General features: G+C 47.3%; 1 protein-coding gene across 6 annotated transcripts in view; it reads left to right on the top strand.

Moving 5' to 3' along the window:
• The window catches only part of SRGAP2 (SLIT-ROBO Rho GTPase activating protein 2), a 127,363-nt gene that overhangs the window by 69,215 nt on the left and 37,769 nt on the right, over positions 1-20,379 (top strand). For 5 of the 6 annotated variants that reach the window (XM_059868090.1, XM_059868089.1, XM_059868094.1 and 2 more), the window contains 4 exons: positions 6,063-6,287; positions 8,384-8,485; positions 9,276-9,473; positions 17,549-17,633. In XM_059868090.1, coding sequence (XP_059724073.1) covers positions 6,063-6,287; positions 8,384-8,485; positions 9,276-9,473; positions 17,549-17,633 — 610 coding nt within the window. The remainder of the gene's footprint in view (positions 1-6,062; positions 6,288-8,383; positions 8,486-9,275; positions 9,474-17,548; positions 17,634-20,379) is intronic. The other variant, XM_059868092.1, reaches the window with a different exon arrangement.

The raw sequence follows: 20,379 nt of genomic DNA on the forward strand, positions 1-20,379 counted from the left end.
GCCTGAGGGTGCTGTCCTGGCACTCCTGGAGCTCTGGCAGGTTTGGAGCAGTGCCCAGCACCCTCTGGGGGAAGAACCTTTCCCTGATCTCCCTGCCAGAGCTCCCTGACACAGCTCCAGCCCTTCCCTCTGATCCTTTCCCTGCCCACCAGGATGTAGTTCAGTCTCCCCAGCCTTCAGGGAGCAGCAATTCTGCTGCAAAAACAACCCAAAAAATCAAAAAAAAACCCCAAATTCTGATTTTTGGGAACTCAGCAAAGCCAGTCAGGAAAGCTGAGGTTATTGCCACCCCTTCAGGCTGGGCATGCTGAGAGGGGGGCAGTGGCTCTGTGGATCCCTCCCAGGCCATTCCTGCTGGGAGCTGAGGAGGAGGAGGAGCAGGGGGTGCTGAGCACAAGGGTCTCTAGACACAGGCAGTGAAGAGCACTCAGATCTCTATTAATTACTCAGCTATTAGAGTAAGCAGCAGTCTGTGGGATGCATTTATTCAGCTGATGACAAACTCTCCTGGAGTGCTCTGGTGCCAGGTGTTGGTGTAAAGCTGTCCTGTGGAGGTCAGGGCTGGCACTGAGGGGGGGCTTGAAGAATGCTCTGATTTCCAGATGTTTGCAGGATTGCTGCACTGCAGAGGCCTGGTTGGTTTGTTCCTGCTGCCTTTTGAGGAGCCCTGTTTTGGTTAATGTTTGCTCAGCCTGGGTTTTTAACAAATTAGAGCTCTCTGTACATATTTCTATCAAAGCTACAAGGTTGGGATTCATTTCACCAGCATCAGCCTGATTTAATTGTTTTAATTTTTTTCATCTAAAGCCCTGTCTCTCAAGTCTTCCCCCAAATGCTGCCTGGTTCAGTTGCCTGGTTTTGGGGTATTTTAATTAGTCCCAGGTAGCAAAGAGTCCCTTTGGGTTTCACAGCCCAGAGTAATTTGGAAGCACAGAGCTGGGACAAATCTGGGCTGCCCAGCCTGGCAGGCAGAGCTGCTCTCCCTGGGCAGTCCCAGCTGTGTCTGGGGCATGGCAGAAGCCAAATTTCTGAATTCCAGGGATTTGTCTGTTCCCTCCTGGCTCTGGGTGAGTCCCTGCCCTTGGAGCTTTCAGTTTAACTCCACAAGTTCCCATCACCTCCCAAATAAAAGTGTTATCTGCTCTGTGTTCAGACATGGAAAAATGTGGGGCTTGCCTGGGAGCACAGGATGGAGTTCAGTTATCTCTACAACAGGGAAAATAGATTTATTAATGCCTTTGATCCTGGAGGATTGAAAATTAACAGTTATAACCAGTGATGGTTATCTGAGCCATCTGACTTGAATAAAAATGGGATTTTAAGCCAGGCTGTAATGCCTTCCCTCGATCTAATCATTTGGTGATATTGAATTTTGAAATATAATATAAAAGTAATCTTCAAAGTTACTTACAAGGAGATTGTGTTAGCCAAACAGCATTAAACTTTATATTTAATGTCATGTTTGTCCAGCACATTGTTCCCTCTGCAGCGTGCAGGGAAGGATAACAGGGAGTTAATTCTTTGTGGAGAGTTAAGGGCAATAAATTGTTTCTGCCATAGCCCAGTAGTTTTGAATTTCCTGACTTTGGGGACTGAGACAGCTCTTTGATGCTAATGAAATATTACAGTAATGGGGAAGTTTGCATTAACTCATATTTATAAAAGGATTGGAAAAAGGAAAAAAAAAAAAGATAAAAATGTGTGTGTGAGTCCCAGAGCCTGCTTTGCTCCTCCAGGAGTAGGTGTTGCTCCAGGATCTCATCCTTGCCCTCCCAAATGTGAGTTGCATTTTAAAACAAAGAGCTTTTCCCCTTAAATCTCCCACTTTTGAGGCCTGTTTGAAAGCTAACTGGCAAAGGGTTAATCAGCTGTCATGTTGGGAAGCCAATTTGAATGAGTTATCATTAAATTCTTATAAAAAATTGATTTCCTTGGAGAATGATTCCATCAAACATTTATATAACCCAGAAAAGGGATGGCAGGACTGGTGCACATTTATAAACATGGAACACTGGACTAAAAAAAAAAGCCCTTTTAAGTGGGGGAAATGTTTGGTGTCAGTGGCTTCAGGAGCACAGAGCCAGCACGTTCTGCCTGAGCCAGGTGGGGTGGGACACTTGAACTCCCCTGTGGGCTCCCAGCCCTCCCAGTGCATCTCTGGGGACACTGGGAGGACAAACTGGTCGCACTGGGAGGGTGCACGAGCACCTGTCCCACGGCTGGAATTGTGTCCAGTTCTGGGCTCTGCAGCTGGGGGGTGACAGGGAGATGCTGGAGAGGCTCCAGCAGAGCCCCCAGAGGTGATTTGGGGTCTGCAGCATCTCCCTGATGAGGAGAGACTGGAGGGGCTGGAGAGGGGAAGGCTGAGAGGGGGTCCCATCAATCCAAAAAATATCCCCTCACTCCTTACCAATCTCCCACCAATCCATAAAATATCCCATCAATCCATAAAATATCCCATCAATCCATATCAATATCCCATCAATCCATATCAATATCCCATCAATCCATAAAATATCCTCTCCTTACCAATCTCCCACCAATCCATGCCAATACCCCACCAATCCATAAAATATCCCACCAATCCATAAAATCTCCCATCAATCCATGTCAATATCCCACCAATCCATACCAATCTCCCACCAGTCCATACCAATTTCCCATCAATCCATAAAATACCCCCTCAGTCCATACCAATCTCCCACCAATCCATGCCAATATCCCATCAATCCATAGAATTGCCCACCAATCCATGCCCATCTCCCACCAATCCATGCCCATCTCCCACCCATCCATGCCCATCTCCCACCCATCCCTGCCCATCTCCCACCCATCCCTGCCCATCTCCCATCCATCCATGCCCATCTCCCATCCATCCATGCCCATCTCCCATCCATCCCTGCCCATCTCCCATCCATCCATGCCCATCTCCCATCCATCCATGCCCATCTCCCACCCATCCCTGCCCATCTCCCATCCATCCCTGCCCATCTCCCATCCATCCATGCCCATCTCCCACCAATCCATGCCCATCTCCCATCCATCCCTGCCCATCTCCCACCAATCCATGCCCATCTCCCACCCATCCCTGCCCATCTCCCATCCATCCATGCCCATCTCCCATCCATCCCTGCCCATCTCCCACCAATCCCTGCCCATCTCCCACCAATCCATGCCCATCTCCCATCCATCCCTGCCCATCTCCCACCAATCCATGCCCATCTCCCACCCATCCCTGCCCATCTCCCATCCATCCATGCCCATCTCCCATCCATCCCTGCCCATCTCCCACCAATCCCTGCCCATCTCCCACCAATCCCTGCCCATCTCCCATCCATCCCTGCCCATCTCCCACCAATCCCTGCCCATCTCCCATCCATCCCTGCCCATCTCCCACCAATCCCTGCCCATCTCCCATCCATCCCTGCCCATCTCCCATCCATCCATGCCCATCTCCCATCCATCCATGCCCATCTCCCACCCATCCCTGCCCATCTCCCACCCATCCCTGCCCATCTCCCACCCATCCCTGCCCATCTCCCATCCATCCCTGCCCATCTCCCATCCATCCATGCCCATCTCCCATCCATCCATGCCCATCTCCCACCAATCCCTGCCCATCTCCCACCAATCCATGCTCATCTCCCGTCCATCCCTGCCCATCTCCCCAAGGGATGTCAGGATGGTGCCAGGCTCTGTTCAGGAGCAATAAACTCCAGCACGAGAAATTCCACCTCAGCATGAGGGAGAGCTTCTGCCCATGGGGTGCAGAGCCCTGGAACTGCTGCCCAGGGAGGTCCTGGAGTTTCCCTCTCTGCAGCCACCCCAAACCACCTGGACGTGTCCCTGTGTCACCTCCAGGTGACCCTGCCTTGGCCTGGGTGATCTCCAGATCACCCCAAAGATTGCAGCCCCAAAAATTCAGTGAAAAGGACTGAAGGAAATTCAGTTCAGCTGTTAAATCTGAGATGATCTGATCCTGATCCTGATCCTGGTCCTGATCGTGATCCTGGTCCTGATCCTGATCCTGATCCTGATCCTGATCCTGGTCCTGATCCTGGTCCTGATCCTGATCCTGGTCCTGATTCTGATCCTGGTCCTGGTCCTGATCCTGATCCTGATCCTGATCCTGATCCTGGTCCTGACCCTGATCCTGATCCTGGTCCTGATCCTGATCCTGATCCTGATCCTGGTCCTGATCCTGATCCTGGTCCTGGTCCTGGTCCTGGTCCTGGTCCCGATCCTGATCCTGTCCTGATCCTGGTCCTGATCCTGACCCTGATCCTGATCCTGGTCCTGATCCTGATCCTGGTCCTGGTCCTGGTCCTGGTCCTGGTCCTGATCCTGATCCTGTCCTGATCCTGGTCCTGGTCCTGATCGTGATCCTGGTCCTGGTCCTGGTCCTGATCCTGATCCTGATCCTGGTCCTGGTCCTGATCCTGATCCTGGTCCTGATCCTGGTCCTGGTCCTGATCCTGATCCTGTCCTGATCCTGATCCTGATCCTGTCCTGATCCTGGTCCTGATCCTGACCCTGATCCTGATCCTGGTCCTGGTCCTGGTCCTGGTCCTGATCCTGATCCTGTCCTGATCCTGGTCCTGGTCCTGATCGTGATCCTGGTCCTGGTCCCGATCCCTGTCCCAGCCCCATCTTTCCCCAGGGCTGCAGGCCCAGCCCTGCAGAGCGAGCAGTAGCTGTGAGTGCCTCTTGATCCAAGGCTGCCTCCACACGTGCACATTCTCAATCAAGCCTCTTTTGTTTTGCTTTTTCTTTTGCTTTTGGGTTGGTTTTTTTTTTGTTTTTTTCTGATTGAATGTAAAGTCCTTTAATTCTCTGCCTGCAGCCCAACCAGCAACTGCAGCTCTTTTTCCAAGGCTTCCCACCTGCCACAGCTTGTTTGGCACCAGAGCCAGGCTTGCAGCACCCGGTGGCAGGAATTCTGTGAGAGCAGGGACTGGTCCAGCAGCTCCTCCTCCCTCTCCCCCAACCCCTCCTCCTTTTTTCCCTCTTTTTTCCCCTCTGTGTTTGCAAACAATGACAGTGATGAGACCCAAATGATGTGAGAGGAGGAGTTTTCATGTGAATTCTGCTTACAGAGCAGCACAGCAATCAGGCAGATGGTCTCTTTCTTTCCATTTTGGATATTCTCCTAGTGGCTGTAATCTTGCTTGTCATTCCAGCAAGGTGGGCTCCCTGAAAAATCCAGGCTGGTTCTGATCTCATGCTAATGAAAAGCTCCTTTTTTTTCCCCCTTTCTGAAACATGAAAACTTGGCTCTGCAGCCTGGTGGAAATGAAGCTGCTTGATTGTGTCCCAGTGACATCATCCCAGTGTCAGCCACAGCCAGGAAATTCTTGACCATAACCACTTCTTGCTTCAAAGTTTTTTTGCTCTTCTGTTTCACCCCAGCAATGAAATCATCCCAAGTGCTGGCTGCTGGCTTAGGATGACTCTGTGTTCATGTCCAGGTCATGCTCCTCCTGCCTGAAGTGCCTGGAAGGAAGCAGTTTGCTGGAATTGTGGAATTATTTGGGTGCAGATTGGCCTTTATAAATGATCCAAATCCTGTGCCTTGTCTCTCCAGTAGCACTTCAGTGCCTTGCTCTCCTCTTCCTTTGAGTGATGATATTTAAGGGTTTGGGGGTGTTTTCATAGGAACAAGACCCCTAAAAGTCAGGGTAGAATTCAGGGAACTCCACTGCCCTGCTGGTGAACTTCACCACTGCATTGTTGGATGAAATGAGTCTCTGGTACTCCATGAAAAATGAATCTCTAAATCTCCAAGAAAACCCCACAAATGTTACAATACTTTCAGCTTCTATCACAGTTTATAACTTAAGCTATATAATTACAACCTGGTGATAAAATTTGCATGGGCTTACAGGCTGAGGTGCTCTGTGCAGACAGTGAGAGATGTGGCATCTCTCTGTGGTGACAAAAACCCCACGACTCACCCCCCATTTACACAACTCCTGCCCTTTGGGAGCGTTCAGATTCCCGTTTTGGAGCTCCATTCCCCTGGAGCTGTGTGCATTCACCTGGAATTGTGTGTGTTTTTCCAGCAGTGCTGTGACCTGGGCTACCATGCCAGCCTCAACAGAGCCCTGAGGACGTTCCTGTCGGCCGAGCTGAACCTGGAGCAGTCCAAGCACGAGGGGCTGGATGCCATTGAGAACGCTGTGGAGAACCTGGATGCCAACAGTGACAAGCAGAGGCTGATGGAGATGTACAACAACGTCTTCTGCCCCCCCATGAAGTTTGAGTTCCAGCCCCACATGGGGGACATGGTCAGTGTGGGTCCCTGTGCAGCTCTGCCTCTTCATCACCCTCGTTTTTGGTTAATTGGCCCCCTCCAGGCCTGTTTGGCTTTTTTGGGAGCCTCAGAGGTGGGAGATGAGGTAAAGATTCAGCAGAAGCTCATGGCAGAGATGTCTGAATTTTACTTTTTTGGCTGTCAAAGCTGGCTGATCTCCAGAGGTCCCTTGCAGCCCCAAAGATTCTGGGAAAAGGAGCAAGTGCTGCTGGTAAATCTGAGCTGATCCTGATGCTGATCCTTGGCCCTTCTCTGGAGGTGAAAATGCTTAATTAGGTTTACTATTAAGTACAAGTAGGGGATCTATTAGATTTCCTAAATGTGAGTAGGAGACCTACCAGGTTTGCTGGGTTTGCTTCAGCCCACAGGTTCATCCCTGGACAGCCTCTGAATTTTGAGATTGAAAAGGTCAGTATTAGAAACCTAAATGTTGGGTTTTTTTGGAGCATCTGAGTGTGCAACCTGAGAGCACAAATGCTGCTTTTTGCATCCTCCTTGCGAGCCAGGGCTCTCAGAGGACTCCTCATTTTTGGCAGGGCAAACCCCTCTCTTGGATGGGTTTATCCAGATGTGGTTGCTCAGCTGGGAGCTGCTGGAAGTCCCCCCCAGCTGAAACTGCTTCTGGATGGGAGCACATGCACAGTGTGACAATTTAGGTCATTTCCAGATTGTCCCCTGGGCACAGAGTGCAGGATGGGCTCTTGCAGGCAGCCTCTTCCTTTGGGCTGGGAATTGCAGCCCCTGCTCCAGGCTCTTCTTTGTCTCTTCCATTTTAAGTGAAACCTTCAGACTGCAAATGACCTTCCCTGGATTTTTTTTTTTGTGCTTCTGATGCTGTAAGATCGTGGGAAGAAAAGGAATTACCTGCAGAGTGTCATTCAGGAGCAGCTGCCATTCACTGAATCATTCATCTTGCTGCCTCTCAAGGCTGGAGGAGTGTTCAGAAATGCAGCTGATGCTCTTGTTGCAATGGTGCAGCAGATTAAATCAGAATAGGTGATCCTGTGTGTGCATGGGTGGGGTAAAACTCCCCATTTCAGTCCTGTCTCTGATGAGACAGCCTCAGGCAGTGAGGTCAGTGTTTTATGGAGAAAAGGCACACAAAACCCAGAACAAAACCAAAGGGAGAAGCTGCTTGGTGCTGTGGAGTGAGAGTATTCCTGAGCAGCTCAGGGATCCTCCTTTGGTTGTTCTGTGCCTGTGACAGGTCCCCAGCCTGAGCCCTTGGATTTCAGCTGCCCTGGATCCATCCAGGAGTGACCTGAGCCTGTTGTTGTGCTGTGCAGGTGGCTCAGCTGAGCCATCCCAGCCCCTTGTGCCCCCACCCCAGGATGCCAGGCTGAAGCACTGAACCAAATTCTTGATTTTTGATGTGATTTACCCAAACAGGTGGGATAAAGCAGCCCCAGACTCCAAGGCACTGTGAGGTGACACCACTGAAGGCAGCTGATGTTTTCTAGCTCTTCTTTGATGCTGAGCTCTTCTTTGTTGATTGTGGTGGTGTTCCCAGGGGTCCCAGGATGAGGGAAGAGACCAGGATCTGACTCCATGTTCAGAAGGCTGATTTATTATTTTATGATATTTATTATATTAAAACTGTACTAAAAGAACAGAAGAAAGGATTTCAGCAGAAGGCTGGCTAAGAATAGAAAAGGAATGAATGACAAAGGTTTGTCTGTGACCCAGGCAGTCTGGACAGCTGGGCTGGGATTGGCCATTGATCAGAAACAACCAGGTGAGACCAATCCCAGACCCACCTGCTGCATCCCACAGCAGCACATAAGAATTGTTTGCAGTTTGTTCCTGAGGCCTCTCAGCTTCTCAGGAGGAAAAATCCTAAGGAAAGGATTTTTCATGGAACATGTTGGTGACAGTTGATGATCTGCCTGCTGTTATTCCTCTCAGGGAGGGAGCTGCACTTGGGCAGGACCTTCTCCTCTGGCTGAAATCCGCCTTTCAACCTGGATTTTAAAACTGGGTTTGGTTTTAAATCTCAGCACTTCAGAGAATGTTTGTGTCTGGTAAATAAAGGAGGGATTGCAATGCTCTGCTGTGCTGTTTCTGCTGCAGGAGTCTCAGCTCTGTGCCCAGCAGCCAGTCCAGAGTGAGCTGGTGCAGAGGTGCCAGCAGCTGCAGTCCCGCCTGTCCACGCTGAAGATTGAAAATGAAGAGGTCAGTTAAAAACCAAAACTCAGCAACCCCACTGCCAGTGGTTGTTGGGCACTGATTATGGAAAAATCTGGTTGTTGTGATCCTCTTGTGTTAATATTTGTGGTAAAACTGAAGGCCAGGGCATTTTGTGCATTAATTGCAGTGTGATCTCACAGGAAAGTTGGGTGTGTGGAGAGAATCTTTTAAAATACCCCCATCTCTCTCTCCCCATCCCTACCTTGATAAGACTGGCTGTGTTGCCAAGGTTGAATTTGGATAGCAAAGGGAAAAGGAGGAATTTAATGTTTTGAAGTGAGTTTGCATAACCTGAGTTAAAGTGATTTTTGTTTAATTGGCTGTCCAGGATGAGAAGAAGGCAGGAGTGGGGATCTGATCTCTGCACCTCTGTGTTCAGGAGCCTTGGGGCAAAATTTGCAACCCCTTTTATGTCTAGAAGGTTGATTCTGGCCTTCAGTAGAAATGCAGAGTGCAGCAGAGCCCTGTTTGTAATTAACATTTGATGCCCAGTAGATGCAGTTGCAAAGACAATTAGGGAATCTTGGTTCCAGCTTTCTTTGCTTTGAGGTTCAATTTCTTCCCATCTCCTCCTGAGATCCTGGCACGGAGTCCTGGCAGGTTCAGGGTGCTGCCAGCTCTGTGCTGCTAATGAGCCAGAATTAATTAGAGCACCCAGGGTGTGAAACCAGTAATGTCTGTTTGTTAGCAGAGTGCTCCAGGGGCCTCCCCACTCTGCTGTTTACTCACCACATCAAACCTTGAGGTTTTGGCTTCTCTCCTCCTCGCTGGGCAGGTGAAGAAGACCATGGAGGCCACGCTGCAGACGATCCAGGACATTGTCACCATCGAGGACTTTGATGTCTCTGACTGCTTCCAGTACAGCAACTCCATGGAGTCGGTGAAATCCACGGTGTCGGAGACGTTCATGAGCAAGCCCAGCATTGCCAAGAGGAGGGCAAACCAGCAGGAGACTGAGCAGTTCTACTTCACTGTAAGGACCTGATTCCTTGGCATTTAAGAGGGTTTTTTGTTCTCTTTTGGGAAGTTCTCCCCTGTGGGGGTGGTGAGACCCTGGTACAGCTGTGGCTGCCTCATTCCTGGAAGTGTCCAAGGAGAGGCTTGGACAGCCTGGGATAGTGAAAGGGTCCCTGCCCATCCCCTGGATGAGCTTTAGGATCCTTCCCAATCCAGCCCATTCCACGATTTTGTCGTTTTCAATGAGATCTACTCAGGATTGTCCTCACAACAGGGTGCAAAGTGATGCTCTTGTCTAACAAAAACTCTTCTCTCACTGATTTTGGGCAAGCAGAGGAAGAATGTTGGGGTTTAGAAATGTGTGCTCTCGATTCTGTGGAGATATTTTGGGATTTCTCTGTTGATTCCAGTGTAGTCTGTGGGTAAATTGTGTCAAATTTGATTTCTTCTGCATCTGAAAAGGAGTTTTCTGAGAAAGAACTTGATAGCTTGTAAACACAAAATTTCCAAACTAGTGCAAACTGAAAGAATGTTTTGCTCTTTCATTTTTTATCATCTTACAATTTCAGCCTGCTGAAGCTTTTCATTGAGCCAGTGTTTTTTACAAGATGCTTTTTGCTGTTGGATTTCATGCCAGGCTGGGTGTCTTTTTCCTACATCAGATTTATGTTAAACCATTGAATTTGTTTCCAGTTTCAAAGCATTTCAGAGTAGCAGATGAAAATTGTGGATCTTACCCTGGTTCATTTGTCATTCCTTTGGTCATCCTTCACCTTCTTCTTCCCAGAATGGTGTTGCTCGTTAAAAATCTGAATTTTCAGTGCAAATGGCACTGACTTGGCAGGATGGATCGTTAGGCCTTGACTTAGAAAAATCCAGAATTGGATTGAAGGGGAATGTGGCTGTTGGGAGAAGTGGGTGGGGAAGCTGCTCCAATTAAGGCAGGATTGACCACCCTGCCCAGGGTTATGGAGCTAGAGAAGTGATTTTTAATTGAGCCCTGAGCATTTCCTCTCTGGAGAGAGCTGGTTTGAGCTCAGACAGGGGCAGGAGGAGCCCAGGGCTCACTCTGGGTGGGTTTTTCTCCGTTTCATGCTCTTGGTGTGGTGCTAGAGAGGGACCCTCTTAAGCAGCCTGATCAGATGCTGGATTGATCTGCTATTGACCAGGCTTATAAACAGCCTTGATGAGGATTTCCAGCTCTGCATCTCCCAGGAGCAGCTTTGTCAGTGTCTCATAAACCCCTCTGATGGGTATTAATGAGGCTTGAGGGCAGAGCTTTGCGTGAGGGATAAAAAACAAAGTGCAGTGCAGAACTGAGATTTAATTCCCTTTTACCCCGTGATGTGCTGAGTGCTGGGGGAGAGGAACTTTCAGAAAAATTCCGATTTAAAAGAATATTCCATATTAATGTGACTCAAGGAGGAAATTCCATGGGCTGCATTCCTAGGCAGAGCTCTTGGGTAAGTACAGGGGTGGGAATTTAGTGGAAGGATTCTCACTGGAGTGAACATCTTGTTTTTCTTATTCCAGTCTGGAGATTATTCCATCTCCAGGCTGGAATAATCTGTATTCCCACTGGAAGCACATCCCAGTGCTGATGGATCTCTTGTTGGGCCTCGAGGGGAGATGTGAATTCAGGGAAATTTAATTTGTATTCAGGCTGATTTCAACTTCCCAGCGTGCAGGGAGGATGGCCCCAGCCCTGAGCTGCTGCAGGTGGCTGAGGCAGGGAAGCAGCAGCGACTTCAGGGAGCCAAAATCCAACCAAAATCCAGCCAAAATCCAAGGCTGTGCTGCTGCTGCCATGGTTACAGCCCTGCTTCCCCAGCCAGGGGCCCTGGCACAGCTGCCCAGCAGGGCACAGCTGGCACCAGCCCCACCTGGGCACTGGCAAGGGGGGGAATGGTTCCATTCTTCCACCTCCCAACCAGCAGGATTTGAGGTTTTAGGCAGAATGTTGGGGTTTTATCTCTGGGAGGAGGAGGAAGCAGAGCACTGCTGGTTGGGTGAGGTGCTTTGGGGTTAATGAGGGTTTATTTTTGCCTTAAGACTTGGGGAAATGGGGGATAAAATCTGCTGCTCCTGAGTCCTACAGCTGGCTGCTGATGCTGTGAATCTGGAGTTGCCATCCAGCTGAATGCCTGGTTTGGAATTATTCTGGGAGGGGAGAGAGAGAGGAAAATCACTGATTTCCTCCTGCCAGGAGATGGCTCAGGATGTGGAGCAGGGGCAGAAATGGTTTTTCTGTGTCCCACACAGGGAGGGAGGCACGGTCTGGGTGGGTTCTGCTTCATCCCACTGCAGCTGGTTCTGCCTGGGAGTCCTGCTGGGATTTGGGCTCAGGGATGCCCACCTTGCTGGGATTTGAGCTCAGGGTGCCCACCTTGCTGGGGTTTGGGCTCAGGGATGCCCACCTTGCTGGGGTTTGGGCTCAGGGATGCCCACCTTGCTGGGGTTTGGGCTCAGGGATGCCCACCCTGCTGGGGTTTGGGCTCAGAGGTGCCCACCTTGCTGGGATTTGGGCTCAGAGGTGCCCACCCTGCTGGGGTTTGGGCTCAGGATTGCCCACCCTGCTGGGGTTTGGGCTCAGAGGTGCCCACCTTGCTGGGGTTTGGGCTCAGGGATGCCCACCCTGCTGGGCTTTGGGCTCAGGGATGCCCACCCTGCTGGGGTTTGGGCTCAGGGATGCCCACCCTGCTGGGGTTTGGGCTCAGGATTGCCCACCCTGCTGGGGTTTGGGCTCAGGATTGCCCACCCTGCTGGGGTTTGGGCTCAGGGATGCCCACCTTGCTGGGCTTTGGGCTCAGGGATGCCCACCCTGCTGGGATTTGGGCTCAGGGATGCCCACCCTGCTGGGGTTTGGGCTCAGGATTGCCCACCCTGCTGGGGTTTGGGCTCAGGATTGCCCACCCTGCTGGGGTTTGGGCTCAGGGATGCCCACCTTGCTGGGGTTTGGGCTCAGGGATGCCCACCCTGCTGGGATTTGGGCTCAGAGGTGCCCACCTTGCTGGGATTTGGGCTCAGAGGTGCCCACCTTGCTGGGATTTGGGCTCAGAGGTGCCCACCTTGCTGGGATTTGGGCTCAGAGGTGCCCACCTTGCTGGGATTTGGGCTCAGAGGTGCCCACCCTGCTGGGATTTGGGCTCAGGGATGCCCACCTTGCTGGGGTTTGGGCTCAGGGATGCCCACCTTGCTGGGATTTGGGCTCAGGGATGCCCACCTTGCTGGGGTTTGGGCTCAGGGATGCCCACCCTGCTTGGGTTCGGGCTCAGAGGTGCCCACCCTGCTGGGCTTTGGGCTCAGGGATGCCCATCTTGCTGGGGTTTGGGCTCAGGGATGCCCACCCTGCTGGGGTTTGGGCTCAGGGATGCCCACCTTGCTGGGATTTTAGCTCAGGGATGCCCACCTTGCTGGGGTGTGGGGGTGCAAAATGCTCCTGGCTGTGCCTCCCAGCTGATCTTCACCTCTGAATTGTCCCTGCACAAATGAGGGGGCTCAGGGACATTTCTGCTGCCTTGCTCTGGCTGCACTTACCTCCAGCTGTGCCCTGCCCCAGTTGAAACCCTCAGGAGTTCTCCTGGAGTTTGCTGATTGTATTTTTTCCTTTGTCTGTTTTTATTGCACCCAAAATCCAGAGTTAATGGAGCTTTGTAATTCACTGAGAAGAGCCTGAAGCTTTGTTTTGTAATTAATTTTATTTTTTCTCATCAGCCTCCTCACAACAGGCAGGGCACAGAATGTTAGGCATGAGGAAATTAAAAAAAAAATAAAATTCTGCAGGGGATGGGAACATTTTTTTCTCCTTTAAAGCAACTCCTGGTACCTGTTGATGTTTTTAATCACCTCAAAGCCGGAGCCTTGCAAGTCCCAGCCAGTGCCTCTGCCCTGCCCTGCCTGACCCACCTTAGGCTGGGCTTAAGTGTTTAGATCTGCTTCAAAGGGGAGCTTAACTCTGCCAGGAGGAGTTGATCTGCTGATCTGGAAGCTTCTGTTTGCAGCTGAGCCTTCCAACCCCCCTGTCCTTCCACCTGTGACTCTGAGGCCCCCCAGAACCAGATTTATCCTCAACTCCCCCCTTCAGACTGGTTTTATTATTATTATTATTATTATTATTATTATTATTATTATTATTCACTATCATTATCATTGTTATCATTATTATTTTTAATATTTTGAATATTTTATTTTTAATATTTAAATATTTTAATATTTCATTATTTTACTATTTAATTTTATTATTACTAAATTTTATTGTTTTATTATTCTTTTATAGGTTGATATTATTATTATATTATAGTTATTATTATACTTACTATTATATAGTTTATATTATATTAGTATAGTTATATTATTTATTGTAGTTTTATTTTATGATTTTTTACTTTCATCATATTTTCTTCTCCAAAAGTTGAACTGATTGAGCAAAATGTGGTCAGGCCTTGGCAAACAAACTCTCCAGGGAAATTCCCCAAAAAATGCAATTCATTTTTCGAGGGTGCTTCCTGTTTTCTTCCAAAACAACAACAAAAAAATGGAAATATGAATCTAGGAAGCAGGAAATGCTGAGACTTTCCAAGGGACTTAATCCTTGTGAAATCTTTCTTTCGGTGGTGTCGAGGCAGGGGACATCAAACACAGGAGTTTGGCAGTTCATTAAAGCCATTTTTGTTTGTTGTGTCAGGGCTGGGGAGCCCTCAGGGGGAGCTGCCTCCGGTCCTGGAGGGATTTCCCTCACCCTCACCTCTTCCTATAGATATTTAAATATATAAATATATATATTTTTATATTTTTAATATCTTTTTTATTTATATATCTATATATATTTTATATTTTTAGATTGATATATAAATATATTTTTATATCTAGATAAAATATAGGTATTTTAATATAGTTATATAAAAATATAAAATATAAAAATAAAAAATATATTTTAATATTTATTATCTATAGATAAAAATATAAAATATAAAAATATAAAATTAAAATTTATATATATAAAATATAATAATTATATTTATATAATATATAAAATATAATTTAATATAATAATATGTGTTTTTTAATTCTATTATTAATGTATTTTATATTGATATATAGATATAATATATAATCTATAATATATGTAAACATAATATAAATATAATCTATATTTATGTGCATATTTAGATATTAATTTTTTATATATTATATTTGTATTTTTAAATTTTTTTCTTTATTTATCTCTTGTTTTATATTTATATATGGTTATAATATATAATCTATAGTATATGTAAGTAGAATAAATACTATATTATATATAGTATTACTATCCTATATATAATATAGTATTTATACTATAATATAGAGTATTATTTTATTATTATAATATAATATAAATAATATAGTATTTATACTATTTTATTTATATTATATTATAAATATAATCCATATTTATATTTTATTATTTTTATATATTACATATTTATATGTTTTTAAATTTTAAACTTATTTATTTATGTATCTATTTCTCCTTGACTCTTCCCCCCCTGCCCAGCAGCTGCTCCTGCACAGGCCAGGCAGGCTCCAGGCTCTGCTGTTGTTAAAATCTCCATTTTCACCCCCAGGATTTGCAGTCTGGGGAGAGCTGGGAATGTCCCAGGCCAGGCTGGACAGGGCTTGGAGCACCCTGGGGGGCTGAAAAATCTCCTGCCCTTGGAGCTGGAGGAGCTCTGAGCTCCCTTCCCACCTCAGACCGAGGATTTGATTCTGCCAGGAACATTTCATGGGAGCCCTCTCTCTGTGCCCGTCCTGCTGCTGAGGTTTGCAGCTCTCTCAGGATCCCAGGGAGCCCTGGGATATTTGCAGAGTTTGTGGTTTTGAATTCAGCCCCTTTCTCATGTGGCCAGCCCCTGTGCAGCCGAGTATTTCACATGCTGCACTCAGTGAGGATCAATAAAACTGCTCTGAGCTGCGAGATAGGAGATGAAAGAACTCCAGAAAAATTAAAGAAATAAGAACCAGCATGTGCAAAGCTGTGGGAAATCAGGGAGCCGTGGGGAAAACGCCTGTGTGGCTGTGCAATATTGCAGAGTGAATGTGAACTTCAATAATATCTTTATTTATTCTGTCCTGTGGGTCATCCAGCACACAGGGTTTGACAAGTGGAGTGGGGTGAGAGGGGTTAAGTGAGAGAACAAGCTCAGCAGCAGCCTTGAGCTGGTTCAGACAGATTGCTCACTGAGTGGGTTCATCTTGGGTCCATTCTGTGACCGTTTGGGTTCATCTTGGGCCCATTTTGTGACTATTTTGGGTTCATCTTGGGCCCATTTTGTGACCATTTGGGTTCATCTTGGGTCCATTTTGTGACTGTTTGGGTTCATCTTGGGCCCATTTTGTGACCATTTGGGTTCATCTTGGGTCCATTTTGTGACCTTTTGGGTCCATTTTGTGACCTTTTGGGTCCATTTTGTGACCATTTGGGTTCATCTTGGGTCCATTTTGTGACCATTTGGGTTCATCTTGGGTCCATTTTGTGACCTTTTGGGTCCATTTTGTGACCTTTTGGGTCCATTTTGTGACCATTTGGGTTCATCTTGGGTCCATTTTGTGACCATTTGGGTTCATCTTGGGTCCATTTTGTGACCATTTGGGTTCATCTTGGGTCAATTTTGTGACCATTTTGGGTTCATTTTGGGTCCATTTTGTGACTGTTTGGGTTCATTTTGGGTCCATTTTGTGACTGTTTGGGTCCATCTTGGGCCCATTTTGTGACTATTTTGGGTTCATCATGGGTCCATTTTGTGACCATTTTGGGTTCATCTTGGGTTGATTTTGTGACCATTTTGGGTTCATCTTGGGTTGATTTTGTGACCAGGGGTGAGGGCAGCTCCTCTGGTGGCTCCAAACACTCAGCTGATCCCACAGAGCAGCAGTGGGAACTGCCCTGCAGGTGGAGAACAAACAGAATTTCAGAATTGTTAGGGTTGGAAAAGGTCTCTGAGAGCCTTGAGCCAAGCTGGGCTGGGCTCAGGTGTGAGTGGCCTGAGCTTTAGACTTGCCCAGGTACTTAAGCCAGGACTTAGTTCATGCTTTAACCATGAATTTCTGAGTCAGTGTCACTGTAAATTCAGTGTCACTGTAAATTCAGTGTCACTGCAAATTCAGTGTCATTCAATAACTATAAATTCAGTGTCACTCTGTAAATTCCATGTCATTCCATAACTGTAAATTCAGTGTCACACTGAATTCAGTGTCGTTCAGTAACTGCAAATTCAGTGTCACTGTCATGGTAAAATTCAGTGTAACTCTATAAATTCAGTGTCACACTAAATTCAGTGTCATTTTATAACTGAAATTCAGTGTCACTGTAACTGTAAATTCAGTGTCACTCTGTAAATTCAGTGTCACACTAAATTCAGTGTCATTCTCTAACTGTAAACTCAGTGTCACTCTAAATTCACTGTCATTCAATAAATTGTCACACTAAATTCAGTGTCACTCTGTAAATTCAGTGTCACACTAAATTCAGTGTCATTCTCTAACTGCAAATTCAGTGTCACATTAAATTCAGTGTCATTGTATGACTGTAAATTCAGTGTCACTCTAAATTCAGTGTCATTCAATAACTTTAAATTTAATGTCACACTAAATTCAGTGTTATTCTCTAACTGCAAATTCAGTGTCACTCTATAAATTTAGTGTCACACTAAATTCAGTGTCATTCTCTAACTGTAAATTCAGTGTCACACTAAATTCAGTGTCATTTTATAACTGAAATTCAGTGTCACTGTAACTGTAAATTCAGTGTCCCTGTATATTCAGTGTCACACTAAATTCAGTGTCATTCTATAACTATAAATTCAGTGTCACTCTGTCAATTCAGTGTCACACTAAATTCAGTGTCACTCTGTAAATTCAGTGTCACTCTATAACTGTAAATTCAGTGTCACTCTGTCAATTCAGTGTCACACTAAATTCAGTGTCACTCTATAACTGTAAATTCAGTGTCACTCTGTCAATTCAGTGTCCCCACCCCCCTGATCACAGCCCAGCACCCCCAAGCCTGGCTCAGAGAGATGATTGTCCCTCACCTTCCTGTTTTCTCCACAGAAAATGAAGGAGTACCTGGAGGGCAGGAACCTGATCACCAAGCTCCAGGCCAAGCACGACCTCCTGCAGAAGACCCTGGGAGAAAGTGAGTGTGTGTCCCTGAGAGCAGAGCTCCAGCCAGGCTGGGCATTTAGGGGGTTCCTCAGCCCTGCATTAATGATGCAGTGGCCATGCTGATGTTTTATTAATTAATTCCTCTGATCTGCATGGGGGAGATGAGTGCTGAACACCAAAATGCTGAATGAGGCATTAATGTGCATTTGGGTGGTGCCCCCTCCTTCACCCCCATCCTGGTGAGCTCCTCGTGATCCCTCTGGGGCCAAACCTGCTGATCTACTCAGCAATTCACAATTTTTAACCTTTATTTGTGTTCCCCTCCTTCACACCCATCCTGGTGAGCTCCTCATGATCCCTCTGGGGCCAAACCTGCTGATTTACTTAGCAATTCACAATTTTTAACCTTTATTTGTGTTCCTTTTCCTTCACACCCATCCTGGTGAGCTCCTCATGATCCCTCTGGGGCCAAACCTGCTGATTTACTCAGCAATTCAGATGTTTTTGCCTTAATTTGTGTTCCTCTCCTTCACACCCATCCTGGTGAGCTCCTCATGATCCTTGTGGACCAAACCTCATCAATTCAGAATTTTTAGCCTTCATTTGTGTTCCTCTCCTTCACACCCATCCCAGTGAGCTCCTCCTGATCCCTCTGGGGCCAAACCTGCTGATTTTTTCATCAATTCAGAATTTTTAGCCTTCATTTGTGTTCCTCTCCTTCACACCCATCCCAGTGAGCTCTTCGTGGTCCCTTGTGGACTAAACCTCAGCAATTCCGAGTTTTTAGCCTTCATTTGTGTTCCCCTCCTTCACACCCATCGTGGTGAGCACTTCATGATCCCTCTTGGGCCAAACCTGCTGATTTTTTTCATCAATTCAGAATTTTTAGCCTTTATTTGTGTTCCTTTTCCTTCACACCCATCCTGGTGAGCTCCTCATGATCCCTCTGGGGCCAAACCTGCTGATTTACTCAGCAATTCAGATGTTTTTGCCTTAATTTGTGTTCCTCTCCTTCACACCCACCCTGGTGAGCTCCTCATGATCCTTGTGGACCAAACCTCATCAATTCAGAATTTTTAGCCTTCATTTGTCTTCCTTTCCTTCACACCCATCCTGGTGAGCTCCTCATGATCCCTCTGGAGCCAAACCTGCTGATTTACTCAGCAATTCAGAATTTTTAACCTTTATTTGTGTTCCCCTCCTTCACACCCATTCTGGTGAGCTCCTCATGATTCCTCTGGGGCCAAATCTGCTGATTTACTCAGCAATTCAGATTTTTTTGCCTTCATTTGTGTTCCTCTCCTTCACACCCATCCCAGTGAGCTCCTCCTGATCCCTCTGGGGCCAAACCTGCTGATTTTTTCATCAATTCAGAATTTTTAGCCTTCATTTGTGTTCCTCTCCTTCACACCCATCCCAGTGAGCTCTTCGTGGTCCCTTGTGGACTAAACCTGAGCAATTCCGAGTTTTTAGCCTTCATTTGTGTTCCCCTCCTTCACACCCATCGTGGTGAGCACTTCATGATCCCTCTTGGGCCAAACCTGCTGATTTACTCATCAATTCAGAATTTTTAGCCTTTATTTGTGTTCCTTTCCTTCACACCCATCCTGGTGAGCTCCTCCTGATCTCTCTTGGGCCAAACCTGCTGATTTTTTTCATCAATTCAGAATTTTTAGCCTTCATTCCTGTGGCAGTCTGGCTGCTCCTCACCTCGTGGCTTCAGCCCAGTGCTGAGCCCAGGCTTTTGTTGGGAGAAGCACAGACAGATTTCAGAGCATGTGAAATATGTTGCCTGTCCAGAGGGCATCAGTCAGGGGGCAGCAGCCAGAACTGAATATTCATTTGCTGTTAGAGGCAGAACAAAGGCAGATTTCTTTCCCTTCATGGTATGGGCAAATCCTGTTGGCCAAAACCACTTCAACTCTGCCCCCAAGTTTCCATGGAAACCTCGTGTTTGCAGAGGAGAAGGTTTGAGCAGTCCAAATGTCAGGTCAGAGCTGGCTCAGCTCAGTCCTGGCTCGTGTCTGGAGCAGGGCTGTGGGGCTGAGCTGGGCTCCCCACAGCTCCTGGGGTGCAAATCTGCTGGGTGAGAGCTCAGCCAGCTTGTGGGCTTTGTTTCCAGTTTGAAGATGCTCTGTTAAAGTGAAATCCTTCTTGCTGCAGTAATTCAGTTTTGTGTTTATCAGAGATGAGGGAGGATGTGCCTCGGTTTGGGGTGCTCATCTCCTCAGCTCTCCTGTAAGAAAGGGTGGCTGAAGGCAGAGTTTTGTGTCCTCAGGGCGGTTTTGTTGTGCCTCTGAAGATCTGAGAGTGGCAGAGTGCTGCCCCTGTGACTGATGGCATTCCTGGGTCCTGGCTGACCTCTGCATTCCAGCCCTGTCTCCTCTTAACCTGCCTGCCCCCTGAACCCAGCTCAAGCTGTGCTGGGGGGGAAAGGAGAGGAAATTAAATGTGATTTCTGTATTGCTGTGTGGATGTAAAGGCTGCTTCTGTTTTCTTCATTTGCCTTTTGCAAACCAGAGCTTTGGTAGTGCCTCTCTGCAGGGACCCAGGGAGTGTCAGGGTGAGCCCCAAAAAAACTCCTCCTGTCATCTGTGAGGTCAGAAGGAGCTGGGAGAGGGAGGAACTTCCCATTTCCCAACCCACAGGAGCACGTTAATGCCACAAACTGGGGACCATGCCTAGATTTATCCATAAAGTGTCACTTAATTGGGAAATGGGCAAATAAAATCCCCTCCACACGTCCCCAGAGCAGGGTTAGGAGCTCTGCAGGAAAA

Source organism: Haemorhous mexicanus, chromosome 25 (assembly GCF_027477595.1).
Source record: "Haemorhous mexicanus isolate bHaeMex1 chromosome 25, bHaeMex1.pri, whole genome shotgun sequence".
Classification (NCBI taxonomy): Eukaryota; Metazoa; Chordata; class Aves; order Passeriformes; family Fringillidae; genus Haemorhous; species Haemorhous mexicanus.